The sequence below is a fragment of the Mollisia scopiformis genome (genome assembly GCF_001500285.1).
Source record: "Mollisia scopiformis unplaced genomic scaffold LY89scaffold_3, whole genome shotgun sequence".
In the NCBI taxonomy this organism is placed as follows: Eukaryota; Fungi; Ascomycota; class Leotiomycetes; order Helotiales; family Mollisiaceae; genus Mollisia; species Mollisia scopiformis.
This window is the reverse complement of record NW_017263583.1, coordinates 282,317-300,087: the sequence shown is the minus strand read 5'-3', so window position 1 is coordinate 300,087 and position 17,771 is coordinate 282,317. Positions and strand designations below refer to the sequence as shown.

Here is a 17,771-nt window from a genome sequence, read left to right as displayed (position 1 = left end):
TGAGCTGATATTGGTGACAACGCGTACAGTGATTTACTCTAACCATAAAAATTCCTAAGATGTGAGACCTGGAATAGAGAGGCGATCTCAGCGTCCCACTTCAGGTCGAAGAGGAGCTTGAAGCTGATTTGGTTGAATGATATGTACAATAAACTTACTCTACCAGGAAATTCCTGAAATGTAGAGACCTGGAAGAGAGAGGGGTGTCGATGTCTACTTCAACTCAAAAAGGAGTCTGGGCTGATTGGTGATTGAATGTGCACACAATGACTTACTCTACTAGAAAGTTCCTAAAATGTGAGACCTGGAAGAGAGAGGGATGTCGAATGTTTCACTTCGAGAAGCACCGACTTAAAAGAGGAGCTCTAATTTTATTAGTGAATGATATATACAATAATAACCTACGCTATCGAAAAGAATAGGAGACAAGTTATCGATGCCCACCACTCTGATTAAAACAGGTTCTTTTTAGCTTTCATTGAGTAAACTCCTTTGGTACCGACTCGGTAATTGTCCAGTAACCCGAGAAGAAAAAAAGGAGTGCTTTATTTCAGGAGTTCAAGAAAATTCGATGCATTTATGTATGTGTCCTTACTGCTAATTCTCTCTTCGCTCACTACTACTTGAAATTGCTCACTACTATCATTCACTTCAATACATACTACTCACTCTGGCGAAGAGGATCAATGATCAAGAGAGGGAGAGCAGAGGAGTGTTTCGGCGGCATTTGAGTCATTCGGTCTAGAGCTCGTCGCAGTGTTGCTTCCCTTCCTTCATGAGAAGTGAAGAATAGGGGAGTAGGTGTGAGGAGAGCAAGAGTGAAGCGTGAAGTGGTGCGATGAGCAGTGGGATTGAGTATTTAGGATGGCAAAGGGTAAGGCGAGTTAATGTTATCAACTTGGCAGATGGAACTTCAAAAATACCCATTTGCACTAACAATCAGTCGTGAAGCAAGACATACAACAACATCGCTCACCGGAGAATGTCTAAAATGTTGGATTTGGAAAAGAAAAAAAAAAAAAAAAAACAGGTATTGATTTTCACTTCGAGCGTGAGGAGGCACATAGCACGTGTGAACACGAGATAGAACCAATATCGACATGAAGATTTCCAACAACATTGAATTCTAAAGAGCCCATCTGCAGAGAATAGAAGCATATCCTCCACGTATCCCCACAACTCCATACCAAGCAACCACCAGCATCCAAGCTTTGCTCGAGCCTCACTCTCATGGCTGGTAGGGAAATCTCGGGAAAACAAAGCCGGCAGGAACGAGCACAGACTTTCCTGCCGCAGCAGCTGGCAAAGTTGCCGGGAACGAGCCGGTGACTAACGGTGCAGGAGCTGGGAATTTAGGGGGAGTTCCGCTTGTTTTATGAAAAGGGAACTTCTCATCCTCGAGCCATATTGCGGCCTATGATTGATTAGCATAGAAACCCATTCTTTATTGGGTGGACCTCAGGTCAGGTATACGTACGGGCTTTAACAATAATTTAGGATGGTTCTGGGTCGTCAAGCTTGCGGCAGAGACGTGGATTCTTTCCTTTTCGATTTCGCATTCGTGACCGATGGTTGATCCGCAGGTATCACACCAGTAACGGTGGACCATATTTTGTCCTCCGCTGCCACCGATGTGTGAAAAGCATTTTACCGGACCTGTGATGAAAAAGTCGTGTTTCGGAAACCAGAGACTGACAGCTGCGAAGTAATACTATCAGTCAAAAGGATTTTGAAGAGGGAGGGAATAGGAGTTTGGAGCAAATCTTACCGAAAGGCGCGCCTCCATGTGTTTTGCAGCTATTACAACAACACTCAACCAAATTGGTCTGTGCTGGAAGCATGCTGGAGGTCCACTATAGTTCGGATTAGCTTTGAAGCTCGTGGACGGCATGAGATAGCAGAGAAAGAAATATTTTCAATGCAACATACATGGCAAGACGCGCAGATGCATTGGCCTTCAGTGTTCGTAACGTAAGAGAAAGCTGAGTTACCCGAGCCCGCCATATTGAGATTACATCCGGGTGGTTTGTTAGACAGAAGACAAAGTATGCCATTGTTCAATCTTATACTGGCGTTGTCGATGTCGTGAAGCTTGTGGAATGTAGTTGAGGAATGGAACTACTCTCGGCAACAAAATCACGTGGATATCCCATGGCATTGTATGAATTCACGTGGGTCGAACCTGCTTGAAATAAAGTGTTGTTGAAAGAATGTTGGATTGTGTGAATGATTGAAATTTTATATACAACGCCATATCCTGTGACGAGGTTTCGAGCCATTTTAATTCTGAAAAGCAATTAGTTTCGTGTCAAGAGGTATTCAGATACATTCTTGTTGGAAGCGCTCACTAAAAGCAATAGCTCATCTTAGATCGACATTTGATCCATTTTTGTCGCGTGGACGACTTGGTTAATTCAATTGTGAGGAGGTCGGAGTTGGTCCAGATGGGCTCGACGGTAAGTGACCCCTCCACACCATTTTGAGAAGCTGTCACGAGTCTCGAGGCTCTTGCCGTTCACGAACACGCATTTCCCCAAATGCACCTCGTCAAGAAGTCTCGCAAAAGCTCTCCTGAGATAACGCAGCCACTTCGGTTCGTGTAGCCGAAACCGTATGGTTTCCATACACCTCCAGCGGCCAAACATTGACTTCATAAACTCTCCATTCACATGCCCCTTGGGTCCGATACGCTCTTCAAGCTTCCTCGACTGAAATTGGAAGTCATGCCTCAAGTACACGACATGCATGAAGCACGCTGTGGCGCATCATGAGTTCGGGAATGTGACCCTAAGGATTTATGCTGGCAAAAATTGGAGCGATATGGAACACTAGGAGCAAATGAAAGAGCATAGGCACCTTGAGTATATTTCAAAGCATACATGCATGGTGCCAGTCATGTGTCAAGATCCGTGATAAATCATTACTTCTGCCCAAGGGAGGAGGATGCAATTCAAGTTGACTGACTGACCAGTGGTTGAAGTGTTTATGGAATTGGAATTGCAAATATACCGCCAGGAGCACGTTGAATCAACTACTCTGAATGAAGCAGTTGAGGAAATATGACGAACTGACCAGGATACTTGCTCACTGCTTATCGTAAGTCTTGAAGAAGTAAACATATATAGAGCTCTAATGTGGTAACGAGCCGCTTCAGTAATATAACTTAGATCCGACGATCTGGATCTGGGGAGTAGGGGAGTTCTCCAGCACGTCGATGGAGTCACGAAGAAACGTTCTCATTCGACTTCGAGGCGAGCTATATTGGGCAGGACACACGAGTGACTTCGGTCATAGGTATCGTTTGTGTTGACGACGTGCATTGAGTTGGGATAGACTTTAGGCTAAAACATTCGACAGGGCTCGCACTTGAGATGTTCCTCGGTCTGACATCCTTATCGGGACACTCCAATCAAGTTCCTTGTGGTGATCATCGAGTACCCCAGATAGCGAGTATGGAGAACTTTGTAATCAGGATTGGATGGACCTGACAAGTCCGGGCGCTTTTGAGAGCAGATAAGCCCTGACAAACGCTTCGACATCCCAACTTGTGGTGGGATACTCCATGCAGAATAAGATAATCGGACGACAATGGTGGAGCAAGTCTGAACACCACACACTTTGATCATGGGCCAATTGGTGCAATATTGTAACACTACACCGTCCTTGCAGATGGAAGTCGATCACTGGAGCATGTGCCTCGTGAAGCCTGTTCTGGATTCTCAAATAGGGCAACTTTCTTACGGGATTGGAGAACGTTCCGATGCGAGCGAGAGCGAGGGGTAAGACTGTTGCTGAAAAGGCGTGCTTGAGGATATCGGTGAGATATATGACCCATGAGCGCCCTCCCATTCTGTTTGTTAGTTATTGCCCTCAAAACCGTGTTGTATAGCTCTCTTTTTCCTCTCAAGGACTTTGGACATCATGGAGTGGCAACGTACGAAGACAACGTTTGAACTGGCGGGAAAAGAGTTCCCGCGAGTAACTTGGTACAGACAGAAAGGAATGAGAGGCCTTTATATTTGCTTGTTGTTCGTTGTTCTGACCTCTGCAACCAATGGATATGATGGTTCCATGATGAATGGCCTTCAAGCGCTTCCCCAGTGGAAGAGTTGTGAGTGCCGATCACTGATATTTGATGATGGATCTCTTGCTGACCACTCCCAGCCTTCCACAACCCTTCTCCTTCCCAACTTGGTCTTCTTAACTGTATCATGTCTGTGGGGTCTCTCGTGGCCCTCCCAGTCGTGCCTTACACTGCCGATCTTCTAGGAAGACGAACAGGAGTGATGATCGGATGTAGCATCATGATCCTCGGTGTTGTGTTGCAGACACTTGGCTTCACGTACGGCATGTTCGTAGGAGCCCGGTTCTTCATCGGTTTTGGAGTCGCCATAGCTCGTAAGTATTGAAGCGGGAATCTCTTCAAACAGGGAACTCTCTAGATGTTTATACAAGCCGATGAGAGGATGCGCTAGATCCTAAGAGAGAGCCAATATCAGTGTCGAATACTTGCTGATGTTTTTTGGCCCAGATGGTTCATCGCCCTTGCTGATCACAGAACTGGTCCACCCTCAGCATCGTGCCATCTATACAACAATATACAATACAACGTGGTACGTAGGCAGCCTTGTAGCTGCTTGGCTGACGTTCGGAACAAACAAAATTCATGGAACGTGGGCTTGGCGAGCACCATCGCTAGTGCAAATGTTTCCGTCAGCCTTACAAATGTGTTTTATTTGGTGTGAGTGTCGCTCATTTCTTCCCTCTTGTCAGAATTCCATTTCTCACATCAACAGTCGTTCCCGAATCCCCAAGATGGCTCATCTCCAAAGGAAAGAACGAGAAGGCTCTTAGAATCCTTGCCAACGCCCATGCCATGGGTGACGAGTTCGATGAAGTCGTACAACTTGAGTATCAAGAAATCCGTGAAACTCTGAACCTCGAAAAAGAGATCGAAGGGAATGCTTGGTCCGAACTATGGCGAACTCCTGGAAATCGCCATCGGCTTGTTATCTTGATCTCTCTTGGCTTCTTCTCTCAGTGGTCAGGCAATGGTCTCGTCAGGTGAGTGGCCGAATCCATCTCCTATGCCTCGCTAATGAATCTCGCCAGTTACTACATGACCAAGGTATAGATGAGCTCGAGTCGTTTTCCAAGCAGTAATAACTTTGTGATCCCTAGGTTCTCATCCAGATTGGAATAACCAACTCAACTACCCAGCTTCTCATTAACGCTATCCTTCAAATCGTCAACATCATTGTGGCGACAGGAATGTGCTTCTTCGTCGATCGTGTCGGCCGCCGGTTCTTATTCCTTGTTGCAACATCGGGGATGCTCGTTATATTCGTCATCTGGACAATTTGCGGCGCGGAATTCCTCCTTCATCCGTCGAAAGCTGTTGCAGATACAGTGGTTGTGATGATCTTTCTGTATTACTGCTTTTACAACACTGCCTGGTCCGGACTTCTTGTCGGCTATGGTGTAGAGATTCTCCCTTATAACATACGCGCAAAGGTAAAGACTCTAAGAACTTCAAAAGTTTCTTGCTGATTCAAGTAGGGTTTGACTGTGATGTTCCTGGCCGTGGATTTATCACTGTTCTTCAACCAATATGTGAACCCTATCGCCATGACTCATCTTCAGTGGAAATATTATATATTCTATGATGTCTGGCTTGCCTTCGAGCTCTTCATCGTATGGAAGTTCTATATCGAAACTCGTAACACACCATTGGAGGAAATCGCCAAACATTTCGATGGTGACAGCGCCATCGTCGGAGGCAATGCTGCGAATGAGAAATCCAGGCAGTTGGCAGCAGACTTAAACTTGGCAATGGCTCCTCTAGAACAATCAGAGACGACCCCGGGCCTAGTCGAGAAGGGCGGTGCTCAAGCAGTTCAGACGGAACTCTCAAAAGAAGTGAAGGGCTAATCCACTAAGCCCTAAGCATCAGTTGATATGTAGTTAAAATATTCGTAAGAGAATTATTTCATTGGAGGTAATGGCGATTGGGACGTTCGATTCATGTCTCGTCGATGTCGATTCTGATTAGCAAATCTTCATGACTTTAGCTTGTTGCAGCGCCGTGACAGCGAGAGCACATGATTTGACTGTGAGATGCGCGTCCGAAGGAATAATTCCAAAAAGACCCCTCTCATGTCGGAGATATACCCTTTAAAAGCGTATGAGCCAAGCTGGCAATCGTTCTCGTTATTTCTTTTGAACGTTGCTGAGAAGGAGTAGTTGTGAAATTGATGCCAGGCGTCCATCAGAAAAACACGCTTTCATCTCTTCTCCTGCTCGACGAATGCCTTCAATTCGGTAGCACATTTGTTCTGACAATCATTCAAGTCTTCTTGAACGGTGAGGAGCAGGTAGTAAGCACCAATCCCTTCTACCGTCTGATAGGTTCTGTACTCGCAGAACCCTGGTTGACCCTCAATTGATACCACCTCTTGAACGCGCTCGGAAGAAAGCAACCACTTTGGATAAGAAGTAGACTTTTCAGCGATTTTCCTGTTTTCGCGGTCCAGTACAGTTAATGTAACGGGGATGAGGCGTTCTGGAAAATCTTCCATGGTGAGCTAATATGAATATTAGTCTCAAAATATCTCAGTACAAGTCCGGCAATTTTGTGACCGTGAAAAGCCACGAAGATGCAAGAAAACTCACTTTGAATGTCCCCATACTGCCAACACGAGGTACGCCGTCCAATGAAACATCTTTCCACTTGTACTCATGAAACGGTGACCAGTCCGAGTAACCTTTGTAGTTCTGAACCACAGAAAATACTTCGTCTGCACTTCCTTTGACTTTGGTGGAAGCAAATGCTGTTAACACAGCATTTTTCAACGGGATGCTCGGTGTGGCAATTAAACGGTCATTGTCGACGCTGTTTTGTATTATGGCAACGAGAAGCAATAATGAAATGAGAACAAAAGCCACGGCAGCACCGACGATCGCAGCCATGGAAGCCATTGTGTTATTGTTCTTGGAAATTTATGAGTGTTGAAGCTGTCAAGTGAAAAGTACCTAGCTAGGGCTGAATTTACAATGACATCGGATGGCAAGCGATCGCTCGCCCACCTTCCTCTTTCAGCATAAGCCCCTTGAAGAACAACGCTAAGCTTCCCGCTTATGAATTTCGGGGTCAAACGTCAAATTGGGAGCTTCATGCACGACTCGTTGTCCTTTATTGATTCATTATCCTATTCAGACGACAAGACTGATCTCACTAAGGATCATCATCGCGCGAATCTGCAGTCTGCCAGCTTCTACGATCCTACAAGACCTTTCGTCCGGTATCCAGCAAGCTCGAGCTTCAGCCTCGGCCAAGTCCCACCATAGATAAGGCATCAGGGTCCACGAACGCAAGCTTTTCCCGCGCATCTCTCTTCTGCCATCATGGATCCCTCAAAAGTGTCGATTTTCAAGACGTACGATAAGCCCAGAGGACAAGGTGGCTCAGGATCATTCGCAACTTTCATGATCATTGGCCGTAAGTGGCGCTCAATCAGATGTTTATCTTTGCGCAAACTGACCATCAACAGCAACATGTTTCTTCCTAGGCATGCTCTTCTCCGCCTTCCCATACGATTACCCTCTCCTGTGGACATCCATTCCAACTCCCGATGCATACTACGACCAATTTGAAGCTCATCTGAAGTTCCTCCATGCTTCCCCTCCTATCATTCCCCGCATCCTCAACATCACCATATCCATCGGCTTCACCGGCTTCTTCATCAAATTGTTCAAGCCCTCCGAGGCAAATCTCCTCTTCGACGGCGCATCTCTGCTCCTTTACGTCGTCGGTGTCGTGGTCTACATCACCAACATCGTCAAAGGTCTGCGAATCGTAACCAGCGGCTTCTACGGACAACCAGAAAGCGACACCGAGATAGCCATCGGACGAGAAGACAGCTTGAGAGTCCTAGCCGCTAGCAATACCATCCTGGCACTTGTGCTCGTGGGCGTTCTCGTCCTGCAAGCCGGCCAATGGTACGCTGAGCGCAAAGAACAAGACGAGGTCGCCAAGTACGAGAAGCAGCAGGAAGAGAAGAGCGCTGCTAAGGGCACGAAGAATGGGGGCCACGTTACGAGATCTGCGTCGAAGAAGAAGCAGTGATTTAACAGGCATCTGCATGCATATGGCGTCGGGAATGTACATGATAACTCTGTGTACTTACTTTTGTCATCTGTTTATCAGCTTTTCTGCATGGTGAAGGTGAAGGCGGGTAGGATACGGGCGCTTTGTCTCGGCACGAAAATAATAACTCTCTCACAATATCTGAAAATATTTTGATCATTCATTCTCTCACCTACACTTGATCTTTGACTTGTGAAGAATCCACTTGTGTACGCCAGTCTCCAAGACGTCTTTCGGACATTTCTATCCACCCTGTTGTGATGTTGGATCTTTCGCCTTACACATGATTGTAAATCAATGTCCGTCAGAAAGTCAAGCACATGCATCTTTAAATATTCTAGAATGATGATGACCTGACAAGCAACCTCCCAAGAAGTACAGCACATGCAGGAACAGTTCCCTAAAACGGATGTCTGTATCATTTATCAACATTGAGGAATGGCCATTATCTCCTGAGGACAATTCAATCTACAATGATCACAAGCATAGATATTGTTTGCGGAAGCATGTAACATTGGTATCGTCTGTAGCATCATCAAACCACTACTCATCAATTACTGATTATATTTACATGAATCGTGACGTCCGTCCCAATCCAACCGTTAATAGACTCTTAGAAGTCAGTCTTCTCATCTCTTTAATCCGACCTCCCTAGAACAGAATATTTGAAAAGACTAAGGAATGGTATCATCGCTTTGCTAGAAACAACCACGCAATGCCAAATATTATAAACCAATGAAGGGGTCAGTATCCAGTGATCAGATAAGACCACCTCCTCTTAGAATGCATCCTCAAATGGACAATCAATACTATCATGTCCTTCGCGCTCACATACTCCGCACCATTTATCCATGTTCACCACTCCACTTTCCTTTCCGGCAACAGGTCCCGACTCCATTGGGTTCGGGATGATTCGGACGGGTGCTGGAGGTGAAGGAAGAGACTTCTCAGGGGCTTTGTGCTTGACAGGCGAGAGAGGAGCAGGTGTATATTCCTCGTGAGATAGCTTTGGTGACAATCCTGCTTTCACGACATCCTTCCCTGTCCTTAAATGAGACGCATCCTTCGGGGCACCTCCATTTGGCGTGAACATATTTGTACATGTGAGGATGTCATGTCCAGCAGTCTCGCAAAGCTCACAGAAGCTCTCCGCGGCAGAAGAATAGGTATCACTTTCTGGCATGGTTTCCAGAGTGTTGCCTCTTCTATGGTTTTCAGGCGAAGCACGTAGCTCCCGATCACGCCAGCTGACAATAGTACCTTTCGAGTCTCGAACTGAAGACCGCTCCTGTGTCACGGTTCCAGTACTCATAGCACTAGCGCGATTTGGAGCAGCCATCACACTGCCTCTGCGTAATCTTTCCACCTCGCGCTCGAGCTCATCTTCTCGATTGACTTTGGATTCGACGATAGCTCGAAGCTCTGAAACTTCACGCTCAAGCTTCTCCCGTGCAATTCGGTCCTCTATGGAATCGATGCCGTTACTTGGTTTACGTCGTGAAAAGCTACCTTGTCGTTGGGTTGGTGTCTTCTGAGTGTCCGAGCCTGGACTTCCCACATCCGGTACAGCGTCACGGCTCAAGGAATGGATAATGGCTTTGAGACCTCTGATCTCATCGTCTCGTTGCTCGACTTCCTTGGACAAGGATCCAGCATCGCCGTTAGTACCGTTTCCATTCATGACAGCAGCAGCTTTCTCCCGTTCACGACGGAGTTCTGATCGAGTTCTTTCGACTTCTCCTCGTAGAAACTCCACCTCGCCACGAGCCTCGGCTTCTCCTCGTCTAGCATCCTCTAAACCTTCTTCTAGCTCCTGGACGAGCTCTTCCAATTGCTTGAGTTGTCGTGCTACACTGTCGACGTCTTCGCCGCGTTCTTGTAGCTCCCTGACTTCCTGTAGAAGGTCCTCTACTCGCTTCTCGTACACGCGCTCTGTCTCTGTGCTGGCCAGTTCCAAGGTATCGATCGTACTCCTGAAGTCGGCTCGATGGGCATCAAATTCGGCCGTCAACATAGCTATTTTCTCATTCTTCTCTCGCAATACAGCCCGTAATTGTGTTGCGTCCTTATCCTCCATGCTTCCCTTATTATGCCTGCCTCCAATATCCGTGCTACCCATTAGTGTCTGGACTTCTACCAGACTATTCTCCATCTCTGCCAAACTCGAAGCTTGCTCTTTGAGCTGTCTATCGCGTTCCTCTAATTGACCTCGCAGTCGTTCAATCTCGTCATCGTTCGCTCGAGAAGTTGCTCTAGAGGCTGGCCGCATTTTCGTATTGAACGATGAGACCGATCCAATGCTTCCATTGGTAGCGGTCCGAGCTATTCCAACCGGCGTATTATCATCGTCGCTGTAATTCATAGGAGCTTGGCCGAGGGCAGATGCGCTTCGGGGCCCAACCTTCATGCCATTTTTTGGTGTATATCCAATCTTCTTGCTTGGGTCCCTCGAATCTTGTGTGCCTCTGACACTTTGCCCAAACTTCCCAGGCGCTGGACTCCCGTAACGCGCAGGAGTTTTCGGTACAGGTGTGCCAATAGACGGCCGTGAACCAATTTGAGTCTTTCTTACGGGAGATTCTGGTCGAGGTAGGGAAGGCCTTGACTTCTTGAACTGAGGACTTGGTGCTCTGCCTGGACCAACAGACTGACTGAATTTTGGTAGAGATGGAGTCGGCGGGGTGTATGCGCTTGAGCCATGTCCTGCGACTTTGAAATTTCCACCGACTGAGGGCGTGGTAGGCGTGATAGGGAATGAGCCTTCTTGCGACGAAGGAGAACCACGTCTTGTAGCTCTGTTGATCGGTAGAAAGATACCAGCTCCGTGGATCGAGGTCGTGAAGTATGATACCCTGGTTGTCTCGTCAGTTCCATGGTAAGGGGTTCTGCCGTTTGTATGTCTTACCCATCGACGTCGCCATTATTTTTGCCTCGTGCAGCATACTCTTCACTTAGTTCCACGCCGGCAAATGTTCCTTTCTTGCCTTGTACGCTGCCTATAAATTTGACCGTTCCGTGCATGCTGCCGGGCACATCGACCAAGTCGCCGACCTCGAGATCGTCGCCATCTCCTCCGCGGGAAGGCGTGTATGGTGGCATTTTTCGATAAATTGAAGAATCCTCGTCCAGCACCGTACTCAGTCCGTATCCTGCGCTGGCATCGGGGATGGTTGCGAGAGAACCAGACGTGAGTGCGCTTAGGGACGACTTGCGAGAAAGCGCGTTTCTGCTGCCGGGCAGCGCCGGTGGTTGTAACGAGTTGTAAGACGCTCCGAGATTGGGACTAGACGCAGTGTTGATGCCGTTTATTAAGGAAGGCCGAGGTCGTGCAAGGGATCGTCTAGGAGTGAAGGTATAGTTGTTGGAAGACATTGAGTAATGTTTCGTGTTTGTTTATTTCGTCCTTGGACCAGGTCTCCTTGGAAAAGGCCCGCGCGACTAGTTTCCAGCCAATCTCGTCGCGATTGGTGTTCAACAGTTCGATGTCTAACCCTCGATTTGCAGCGGATTCGATAGTTGAAAGAACGACAATTAATTTCCCGATTATGATTATTGCTGCGGACCGATTCTGAGAATGAGAATGCGTGCATACAAGAAGGTTTAGTAGAAGAAACTCTGTCAGCGCAGACGGTTCACCCTTCGTGTCTGCCCCCTTGCAGACCGACTGCTGGACACCGAGGCGGAGGCTTGTCGATGCTGTCAGAATCAGCGAATCGGATGAAAATGTGGAGATGGTTCGCGATGAGACCAGAGGAAGTCTTCAAACCGTCAACAAGGATGGCACGAAATGGCTTTCACTTCTTGCTTGTTTCAATGGTGCAGATTTCGAGAAGGCACGATCATCACAATGTCAGCGACCGCTGAGTTCTAGTCTCTTCAGTATGTTCATTTGTCGAATTCAGAGACATCGAGGAACCTCGCATCCTGTATGACAGTCAGGAGAACATTCCCCTTTCTCCAGGTCCCCCTTCAACACCCCTATTCCTGACCTCATCTCTCATCCTGGTCCCGTCACAAAAGAGCCGGCCCTAACTGGAGTCTCTACGCCGCTTCAATCTTCAAGCGATCCATGCAGCCATCTAAGGACGCCACCATCTAAAACTACTGTAACCGATGAAAGTTAAAAAGTTCGGATCTTCAACCCATATCAGTTTCGGAAAGTCCAGCTTTCTCAGATCAGCTCTTTCATATCAGTATTTCTGTTTGACATGGTATATCCTCCTCACACATATCCTCTCAAGAATCGCTGTTGAAATGTCTGTTCTCTCCGCTTCCTCAGGATGCCAGTCAAAGGCTTGGAAAACTGAGAGCCTGAACCCTGTTCGAGATGCAGGTACTCCCGCTCAGACTTATGGAGCCGCCAAGTTTGCATTGCTCTCTCGAGCTTCCCCTCGGGTCGGGAAAGTTTGATATTCTGTGCCTCGGACCTCGTCCTTTAGATTCTATAGGACATTTCTACTGTATATATTTCTTTGTTGGATCAGCTCAGGGGTCAAGCTTCTCGAAGTCGTGAAGTCCCGAGATCAGGCCAATGTCGATCCCTTTGCAACACCATCTGAGCAGTCCTTGTCTGCCAAAACTTTGTGAAAACCACGCGAGATGAAAAAGCAAAATATCGGATCTTGCAACTTGCAATGCTTCAAACCCCGAACAAGATTTGTAGGCATGAGTGAACAGGATTCCCATGCTTCAACAGATAATGTAAGGTAAATAGAGCTAGCACTCATTTGAACATAATTCAACGAACACTTTTCAGATAGATTTATCATTACTTCACGAAGCATTGTATACCTGCGACATTTTCTGCACATATCGTACCACGTGGTGCACATCGTTCCTTTGAAATCGGTTTTCGTAGATGGGCTGAAATGTGTTGGGATATAGGTGAGATCTGTGTGTGTGTATATTTGAAAGGGAAGAAGATAGAAAACTATCGGAGAAAGTTGAGACATGTATAGCTAGAGTTATGAGTCTTTCAATATCAGAAAATAGATGCTATAGAGCATTGATATGTTAAGTTTCTTCTTATTGAATCGAACAGGTAAAACTACGCCTATGAAAACTCCGTGAATTTGTCCCCAAAGCTGTAGGTTGTTCTCCCATGCTGAATTATTGTGTAAATCATTCTGGCTCTCTTCAAATATTGAAGATGTCCCTTGAGTAATGAAGAATGGAGAATGCCGATTGATGCGGTTTTCCCATACGCACGTGACAGACAAGAGTCTGCTCGTAGGTACCTAGGTACCTAGGTAGGGGTTGTGATTGGAAATATCTCAGAGCTTCCGAGAATGATTCAAGAAAGAAATGATAGTCAATTTGGCAAAACGAAGAATCCGAATGCATAATTTTGTTCGACTGGGTAGCTTTCCTCTCAATCAAGGAACAGGTAGACGAGAAAATGCTTAGTGTGGACTTGTTGAAGCCCTTTTGATCCTCGCTTGCGAATCTCAGCGATGACCTATAGAGCAACCCTAATGTTTTCAACCCACATTAGCACGCCTTCACACCAGTAATTTAGTCTAATACTAAACTTTCGAACGCCCTTCCACCAATCGATCATTGGCACCAGAGCAAACCCTCATACCTCCTGAAGTCTAGCTATCGTGACATTGATGAGATTACATAACTGTCATTCAGACTATAATGTACTTTCTCTACCTGTCCATCTGCCTTGGGAATAGTTGAGCTATCTCTGTCGATCGAGCATCGCTGAGCATGAGCACCCCAAATTCTACGAATGCCACAATCCTATGTAGACACCTTTTGCAGGCTGCAGCACTATTTCTGCCTTCATACTTGCACATGAAGAATGGTGCTCCTTGTCGGACATGAGGTTCTCCACTTTATCGAAGTATTGGAGCATTCCGGTAACAGTGTAGCCCATTTCTGCCAACGCAAATTGTTGTCCGATACAAGTTCTCGGACCGCCGTTGAAGGGGATGTATGTCCACGGCACGGGTAGCTTCTCAGACCATCTCTCAGGAGAGAATTCCAAAGAGTTGACATCCCTCCGATGAAGTGCTAGTGTCGAGTATCCGATGAGGGTGTCTTTTAAGACGCCCACTGGGAGTAAACCCGAGTCTCCTCCACCACGTATCGCGTAGAGCAACACGTACATTGAAAGGAATTGACCGATAGAGTCTCAAAGTTTCGTTGAGTACATTCTGTAAAATGAGTTTTTGTTAGTCGAGGGCGTCAAACAAATTTGAGTTAGAAGAATTGAGTGAGGGAATAACTTACCTGGAGGTATTTCATGGATTTCAAGTCCTCATATGTGAGATGCTTTTTCAGCCCTGTCACTTGATCTATTTCTTTGCGAAGTTTCTCGACTACTTCGGGGTGGCGCGCAAACTCATAGAATGTCCAAGATAATGCCGCCGCTGTTGTATCCCGGCCAGCAAGAAGTACTGCAATGATTTGATCGCGCAGAACTATCCTCGATTAACTTAGTGAGACACGAAAGTTTTTACAAAAAAAAAAGTTTCGAAAAAAGTCTGAAAACAAAATAAAAATTCAAGGAACTCATGGAACCATAGGACCAAAAGACAAAACATTCACAAACTCCCAACTGACAGCTCCAGTAACACCCTCATAAACAGGCAGTACCTAACTTGTAAGTCCTGGCTATGTAGCGGGGGGCCTTATCAGGATCAGTCAGCTCGAAGCTGCTTAGTACAAGGGCGAGCCATTGTTTATCCTTAGTAGAGTTGCTTTCGTAGGCGTCCTAAACAGGTCCGTTGTATCCCTCTAATTAACTCTACTAATTCTTGCCAAAACTTTGCTTATTTAACATTATAAGACCTTTTCTTGTCGGTACCTAGCGAGCTAGCGAGGCTGCGATCTAAGACTCGCACACGTGAGCAAACCACGCTAACGAGAAAAAAAATCCAAGTACAAAATTGTCGCGCAGCTCCGAACTTTCTTCTGGTTCTTCGTGCGGCTGGCATACCAACACCCGTGTTGCTCAAACATCCAATGGCCATCTGGTCTGTTTCAATGGTGTAGTCAAACTATTTCCGAGCGTCAGGTATGCCCCAGAGCGAACCCAATTGCAAGACCTCTCTTCGTCCGATGCGCCAGGTCGAGTTCGCGCCTACGATTTGTCTTAACGGGCTCGTGGGTTGCCGGGTCTGGTGCTGGGCTAGAGGGGAACATATACTTGAGAGATCGTGGATTATGGAGTTATGGTGGGAGTAGGAAAGGCTACGGTAGAAGCAGATTTGAGCGCTGGAAATACATTTCTTTATGGGTGAGGAGGAGGATATTGGATCAGAAACACGCTCAATATGCGCCTCCGAACATGCGCAAAGGAAGTTTAGGTTCACGTCACTGTTTCGATAGACAGACGCTCTAAAAGCAATGCAATTCTCTGGTTTTCCTGGCCGTGTAAAATATCATCTCTGCAAACGCCAACCAATGTATCTTTGCTGCATGAACCCCATAATGCTCATCTTTCATCATCTCTCGCGATCATACTCTCTACTCTCCAGGCTCATCACCAATCTTCTCCAGCTTCCCCATTTCTCTCTTCTCGCCAGTCTCACCAATAATCCTGATTCGATCGATACGAACCCTCTCTCCTTCTCCGTCACCATCTACAATGAAAAACACCAAGCTTGTGACGTTTTGGAACTTCACAAAGCGTAGTGGGATAGTTGCAGTCCCAGTCTCGTCCCAATCCTTCTCTGACAGCGTGATTGATTGTGTAGCGGGGATATCCTCTGCTTCCTCGAAACCAAGTATATGTGCGCGGTTGGGGTAGATCTGGACGGTCTTTGGTCGCATCGGAACTTCGTCATCTTCTTCAGCTTTGGGTGGCAGAGAAGTGATCTATGTCGCAGGTTAGTTTTTGAATTCAGAAGATGTCTGCAAGACATTGTACCTGGATAGTATGGACTTTGAGAGTAGACTGGAAAGGCATGAACATCATAAGTTGCTCATCCGTATCACTCTCAACCCAATCCTTCTCCTTCGAAGCCGCAGCCTTGCCCCCGCTCAGTCCAGTAGGTTTGGCGCCATCGATCAGGACACGAACAGACCCAAACTCGCTGTCGGCGTTCAGAAGCTCCAGACCCTTCACTTCAATCTGATCCGTAATATCGCCATAACCTCTGGGTAGATCGCCCTTGCGCCAGCTGCTTCCACTACCAGACGCTCCGAAGCCCGAAGAACTAGAGCCATCTGCCTCTGCAGCAAGCTTCTTGATGACCGCCTGAAGTTTTCGTGGGTCCGCGCCTTGTATCTTTTCTTCGACCTTGCCTTGCTTGAAAATCATGAACGTTGGCATACTGGTGGGCAATCAGCAAGCCTTCCAAGTGCATGCCGTACTCTGCCAGGGAACATCTTACGCAGTAATGCCATATTTACTTGCGATCTCCTTCTGTTGATCAACATCGACCTTGACGAATGTGATCAGGTTTGGGCGAGAGAGCTGTTGAGACAGTTGTTCGAATATGGGAGCTATAGTCTTGCATGGACCACACCATACTGCATGGACTTCTCATTCTCAATGTTAGCAAAGCTCAATAGCGCGTTGTATGCTCTGTTGAACAAACACAAGAAGGGATTTGTAAGACTGGCGGGGTAGGAGGGGCAAAGCTCACAGTCCGTGACAACTATTCTTGAAGATTTCAAGAGGCCTTCGAATTGCCCTAATGAGTTGATAATGACTGTTTTCGACATCATGAACTCGATTTGTAGAGAATGGTTGTCGTGGTGTAAAGGTCGAATAGAATACTATAGCAAGCTCAGGTGGCACTTGCCGAACTCAAGGCGGCAACGTGATACGTTTGTCAAATTTTGATGAATTCACTCTTCACTCAACATCATTCGCTCCCATTCTCCCAAACTCTCATCATTCGAGTATCTCAGGACTTCCAAAAGCTTGATAACATCTGGCGACTTAGATCCTGAGATACAGAATATCCAAATGCTCTTGTGTGGTGTTATATCAGCTCAGGGGTATTTCGTTTGCATCTCCTGGGCAAGTAGGCCCAACATAGAATATCTCATTGTGTAGCAAGCTCATTGACTTCATGCTGCATCGACTTTTTCATCCGATCCCCTTTGTAATTCATACCCTCAAGAATCTCTTGACTTTTTCTCCTGCAAGTTATTGGCGTTGACACCGAGCTCATGGCTGGGACCTTGCTTATTGAAAGCCTCACTGTCTAGAGAACTTTGAGCTCACAAATGTCTTAAACATGTGTCTCATCTGTTTGACTTTATCGCATCATAGCCCGATGTTGATAGACTGTTATAATGTGCAGCAACTGTGGCTCTGGTGATTGCTCATACTATGTGCGCCTCTGCAATCCTTCATTCAATTACCAACATGACGATGTGCACTATATTCGTGTTACTTCACATGGTTGATCATGATTGGCAAGATGTGTGGCAGGTCACAAGTTATAAGGAACGCAGACTTCGTCAGTCAATGGTTTGTTTGTATGCAATGACCTCTATGTACAAGAGAATGCAGATGTCAGAGCTCATCCTACACCCCTACAACATCGTGCTTCCCTCAACATCCAACACATGCAAGTGCAGACTGGGTATCGCGCGAGACCAAAGAATTGAAAGGCCGTCAGGTCGAATTAAAGATTAGAACGCCATCATGACGCCA

At 46.6% G+C, this 17,771-nt stretch overlaps 8 protein-coding genes across 8 annotated transcripts; 3 read left to right on the top strand and 5 right to left on the bottom strand.

Annotated features, from left to right (window-relative positions):
* Nucleotides 1-1,228: 1,228 nt before the first annotated feature.
* LY89DRAFT_728492 (uncharacterized protein) lies at nucleotides 1,229-2,004 on the bottom strand (the record flags this gene model as incomplete). The annotated part of the gene is made up of 4 exons (XM_018219270.1): nucleotides 1,229-1,414; nucleotides 1,478-1,698; nucleotides 1,769-1,853; nucleotides 1,930-2,004. The coding sequence occupies 4 exons, from the start codon at nucleotides 2,002-2,004 to the stop codon at nucleotides 1,229-1,231; spliced, it is 567 nt and encodes a 188-aa protein (XP_018076691.1).
* Nucleotides 2,005-3,921: 1,917 nt separating this feature from the next.
* On the top strand, nucleotides 3,922-5,931 carry LY89DRAFT_693741 (MFS sugar transporter-like protein; the record flags this gene model as incomplete). Its single annotated transcript, XM_018216658.1, has 6 exons — nucleotides 3,922-4,111; nucleotides 4,165-4,398; nucleotides 4,532-4,741; nucleotides 4,797-5,059; nucleotides 5,182-5,514; nucleotides 5,560-5,931. The coding sequence occupies 6 exons, from the start codon at nucleotides 3,922-3,924 to the stop codon at nucleotides 5,929-5,931; spliced, it is 1,602 nt and encodes a 533-aa protein (XP_018076690.1).
* A 353-nt stretch (nucleotides 5,932-6,284) lies between these two features.
* LY89DRAFT_575707 (uncharacterized protein) lies at nucleotides 6,285-6,969 on the bottom strand (the record flags this gene model as incomplete). Its single annotated transcript, XM_018208802.1, has 2 exons — nucleotides 6,285-6,584; nucleotides 6,673-6,969. The coding sequence occupies 2 exons, from the start codon at nucleotides 6,967-6,969 to the stop codon at nucleotides 6,285-6,287; spliced, it is 597 nt and encodes a 198-aa protein (XP_018076689.1).
* Nucleotides 6,970-7,174: 205 nt separating this feature from the next.
* Nucleotides 7,175-8,312, top strand: LY89DRAFT_636241 (putative secretory component protein SHR3). Its single transcript, XM_018211481.1, has 2 exons — nucleotides 7,175-7,498; nucleotides 7,551-8,312. Exons 1-2 carry the CDS (start codon nucleotides 7,405-7,407, stop codon nucleotides 8,123-8,125), a joined length of 669 nt encoding a protein of 222 aa, XP_018076688.1. The 5' UTR covers nucleotides 7,175-7,404; the 3' UTR covers nucleotides 8,126-8,312.
* Nucleotides 8,313-8,665: 353 nt separating this feature from the next.
* LY89DRAFT_606778 (uncharacterized protein) lies at nucleotides 8,666-11,977 on the bottom strand. Its single transcript, XM_018210432.1, has 2 exons — nucleotides 11,052-11,977; nucleotides 8,666-10,998 (listed from the first exon to the last, which is right to left on the bottom strand). The coding sequence occupies exons 1-2, from the start codon at nucleotides 11,516-11,518 to the stop codon at nucleotides 8,925-8,927; spliced, it is 2,541 nt and encodes an 846-aa protein (XP_018076687.1). The 5' UTR covers nucleotides 11,519-11,977; the 3' UTR covers nucleotides 8,666-8,924.
* A 192-nt stretch (nucleotides 11,978-12,169) lies between these two features.
* On the top strand, nucleotides 12,170-12,696 carry LY89DRAFT_294034 (uncharacterized protein). Its single transcript, XM_018206535.1, has one exon. The coding sequence runs from the start codon at nucleotides 12,260-12,262 to the stop codon at nucleotides 12,554-12,556; it is 297 nt and encodes a 98-aa protein (XP_018076686.1). The 5' UTR covers nucleotides 12,170-12,259; the 3' UTR covers nucleotides 12,557-12,696.
* An 882-nt stretch (nucleotides 12,697-13,578) lies between these two features.
* Nucleotides 13,579-14,368, bottom strand: LY89DRAFT_680463 (uncharacterized protein). Its single transcript, XM_018214084.1, has one exon. It carries the CDS (start codon nucleotides 14,262-14,264, stop codon nucleotides 13,878-13,880), a length of 387 nt encoding a protein of 128 aa, XP_018076685.1. The 5' UTR covers nucleotides 14,265-14,368; the 3' UTR covers nucleotides 13,579-13,877.
* A 1,072-nt stretch (nucleotides 14,369-15,440) lies between these two features.
* On the bottom strand, nucleotides 15,441-17,137 carry LY89DRAFT_293651 (DUF1000-domain-containing protein). The gene is made up of 4 exons (XM_018206532.1): nucleotides 16,750-17,137; nucleotides 16,495-16,642; nucleotides 16,029-16,434; nucleotides 15,441-15,976 (listed from the first exon to the last, which is right to left on the bottom strand). Exons 1-4 carry the CDS (start codon nucleotides 16,829-16,831, stop codon nucleotides 15,626-15,628), a joined length of 987 nt encoding a protein of 328 aa, XP_018076684.1. The 5' UTR covers nucleotides 16,832-17,137; the 3' UTR covers nucleotides 15,441-15,625.
* Between the last annotated feature and the right edge of the window lie 634 nt (nucleotides 17,138-17,771).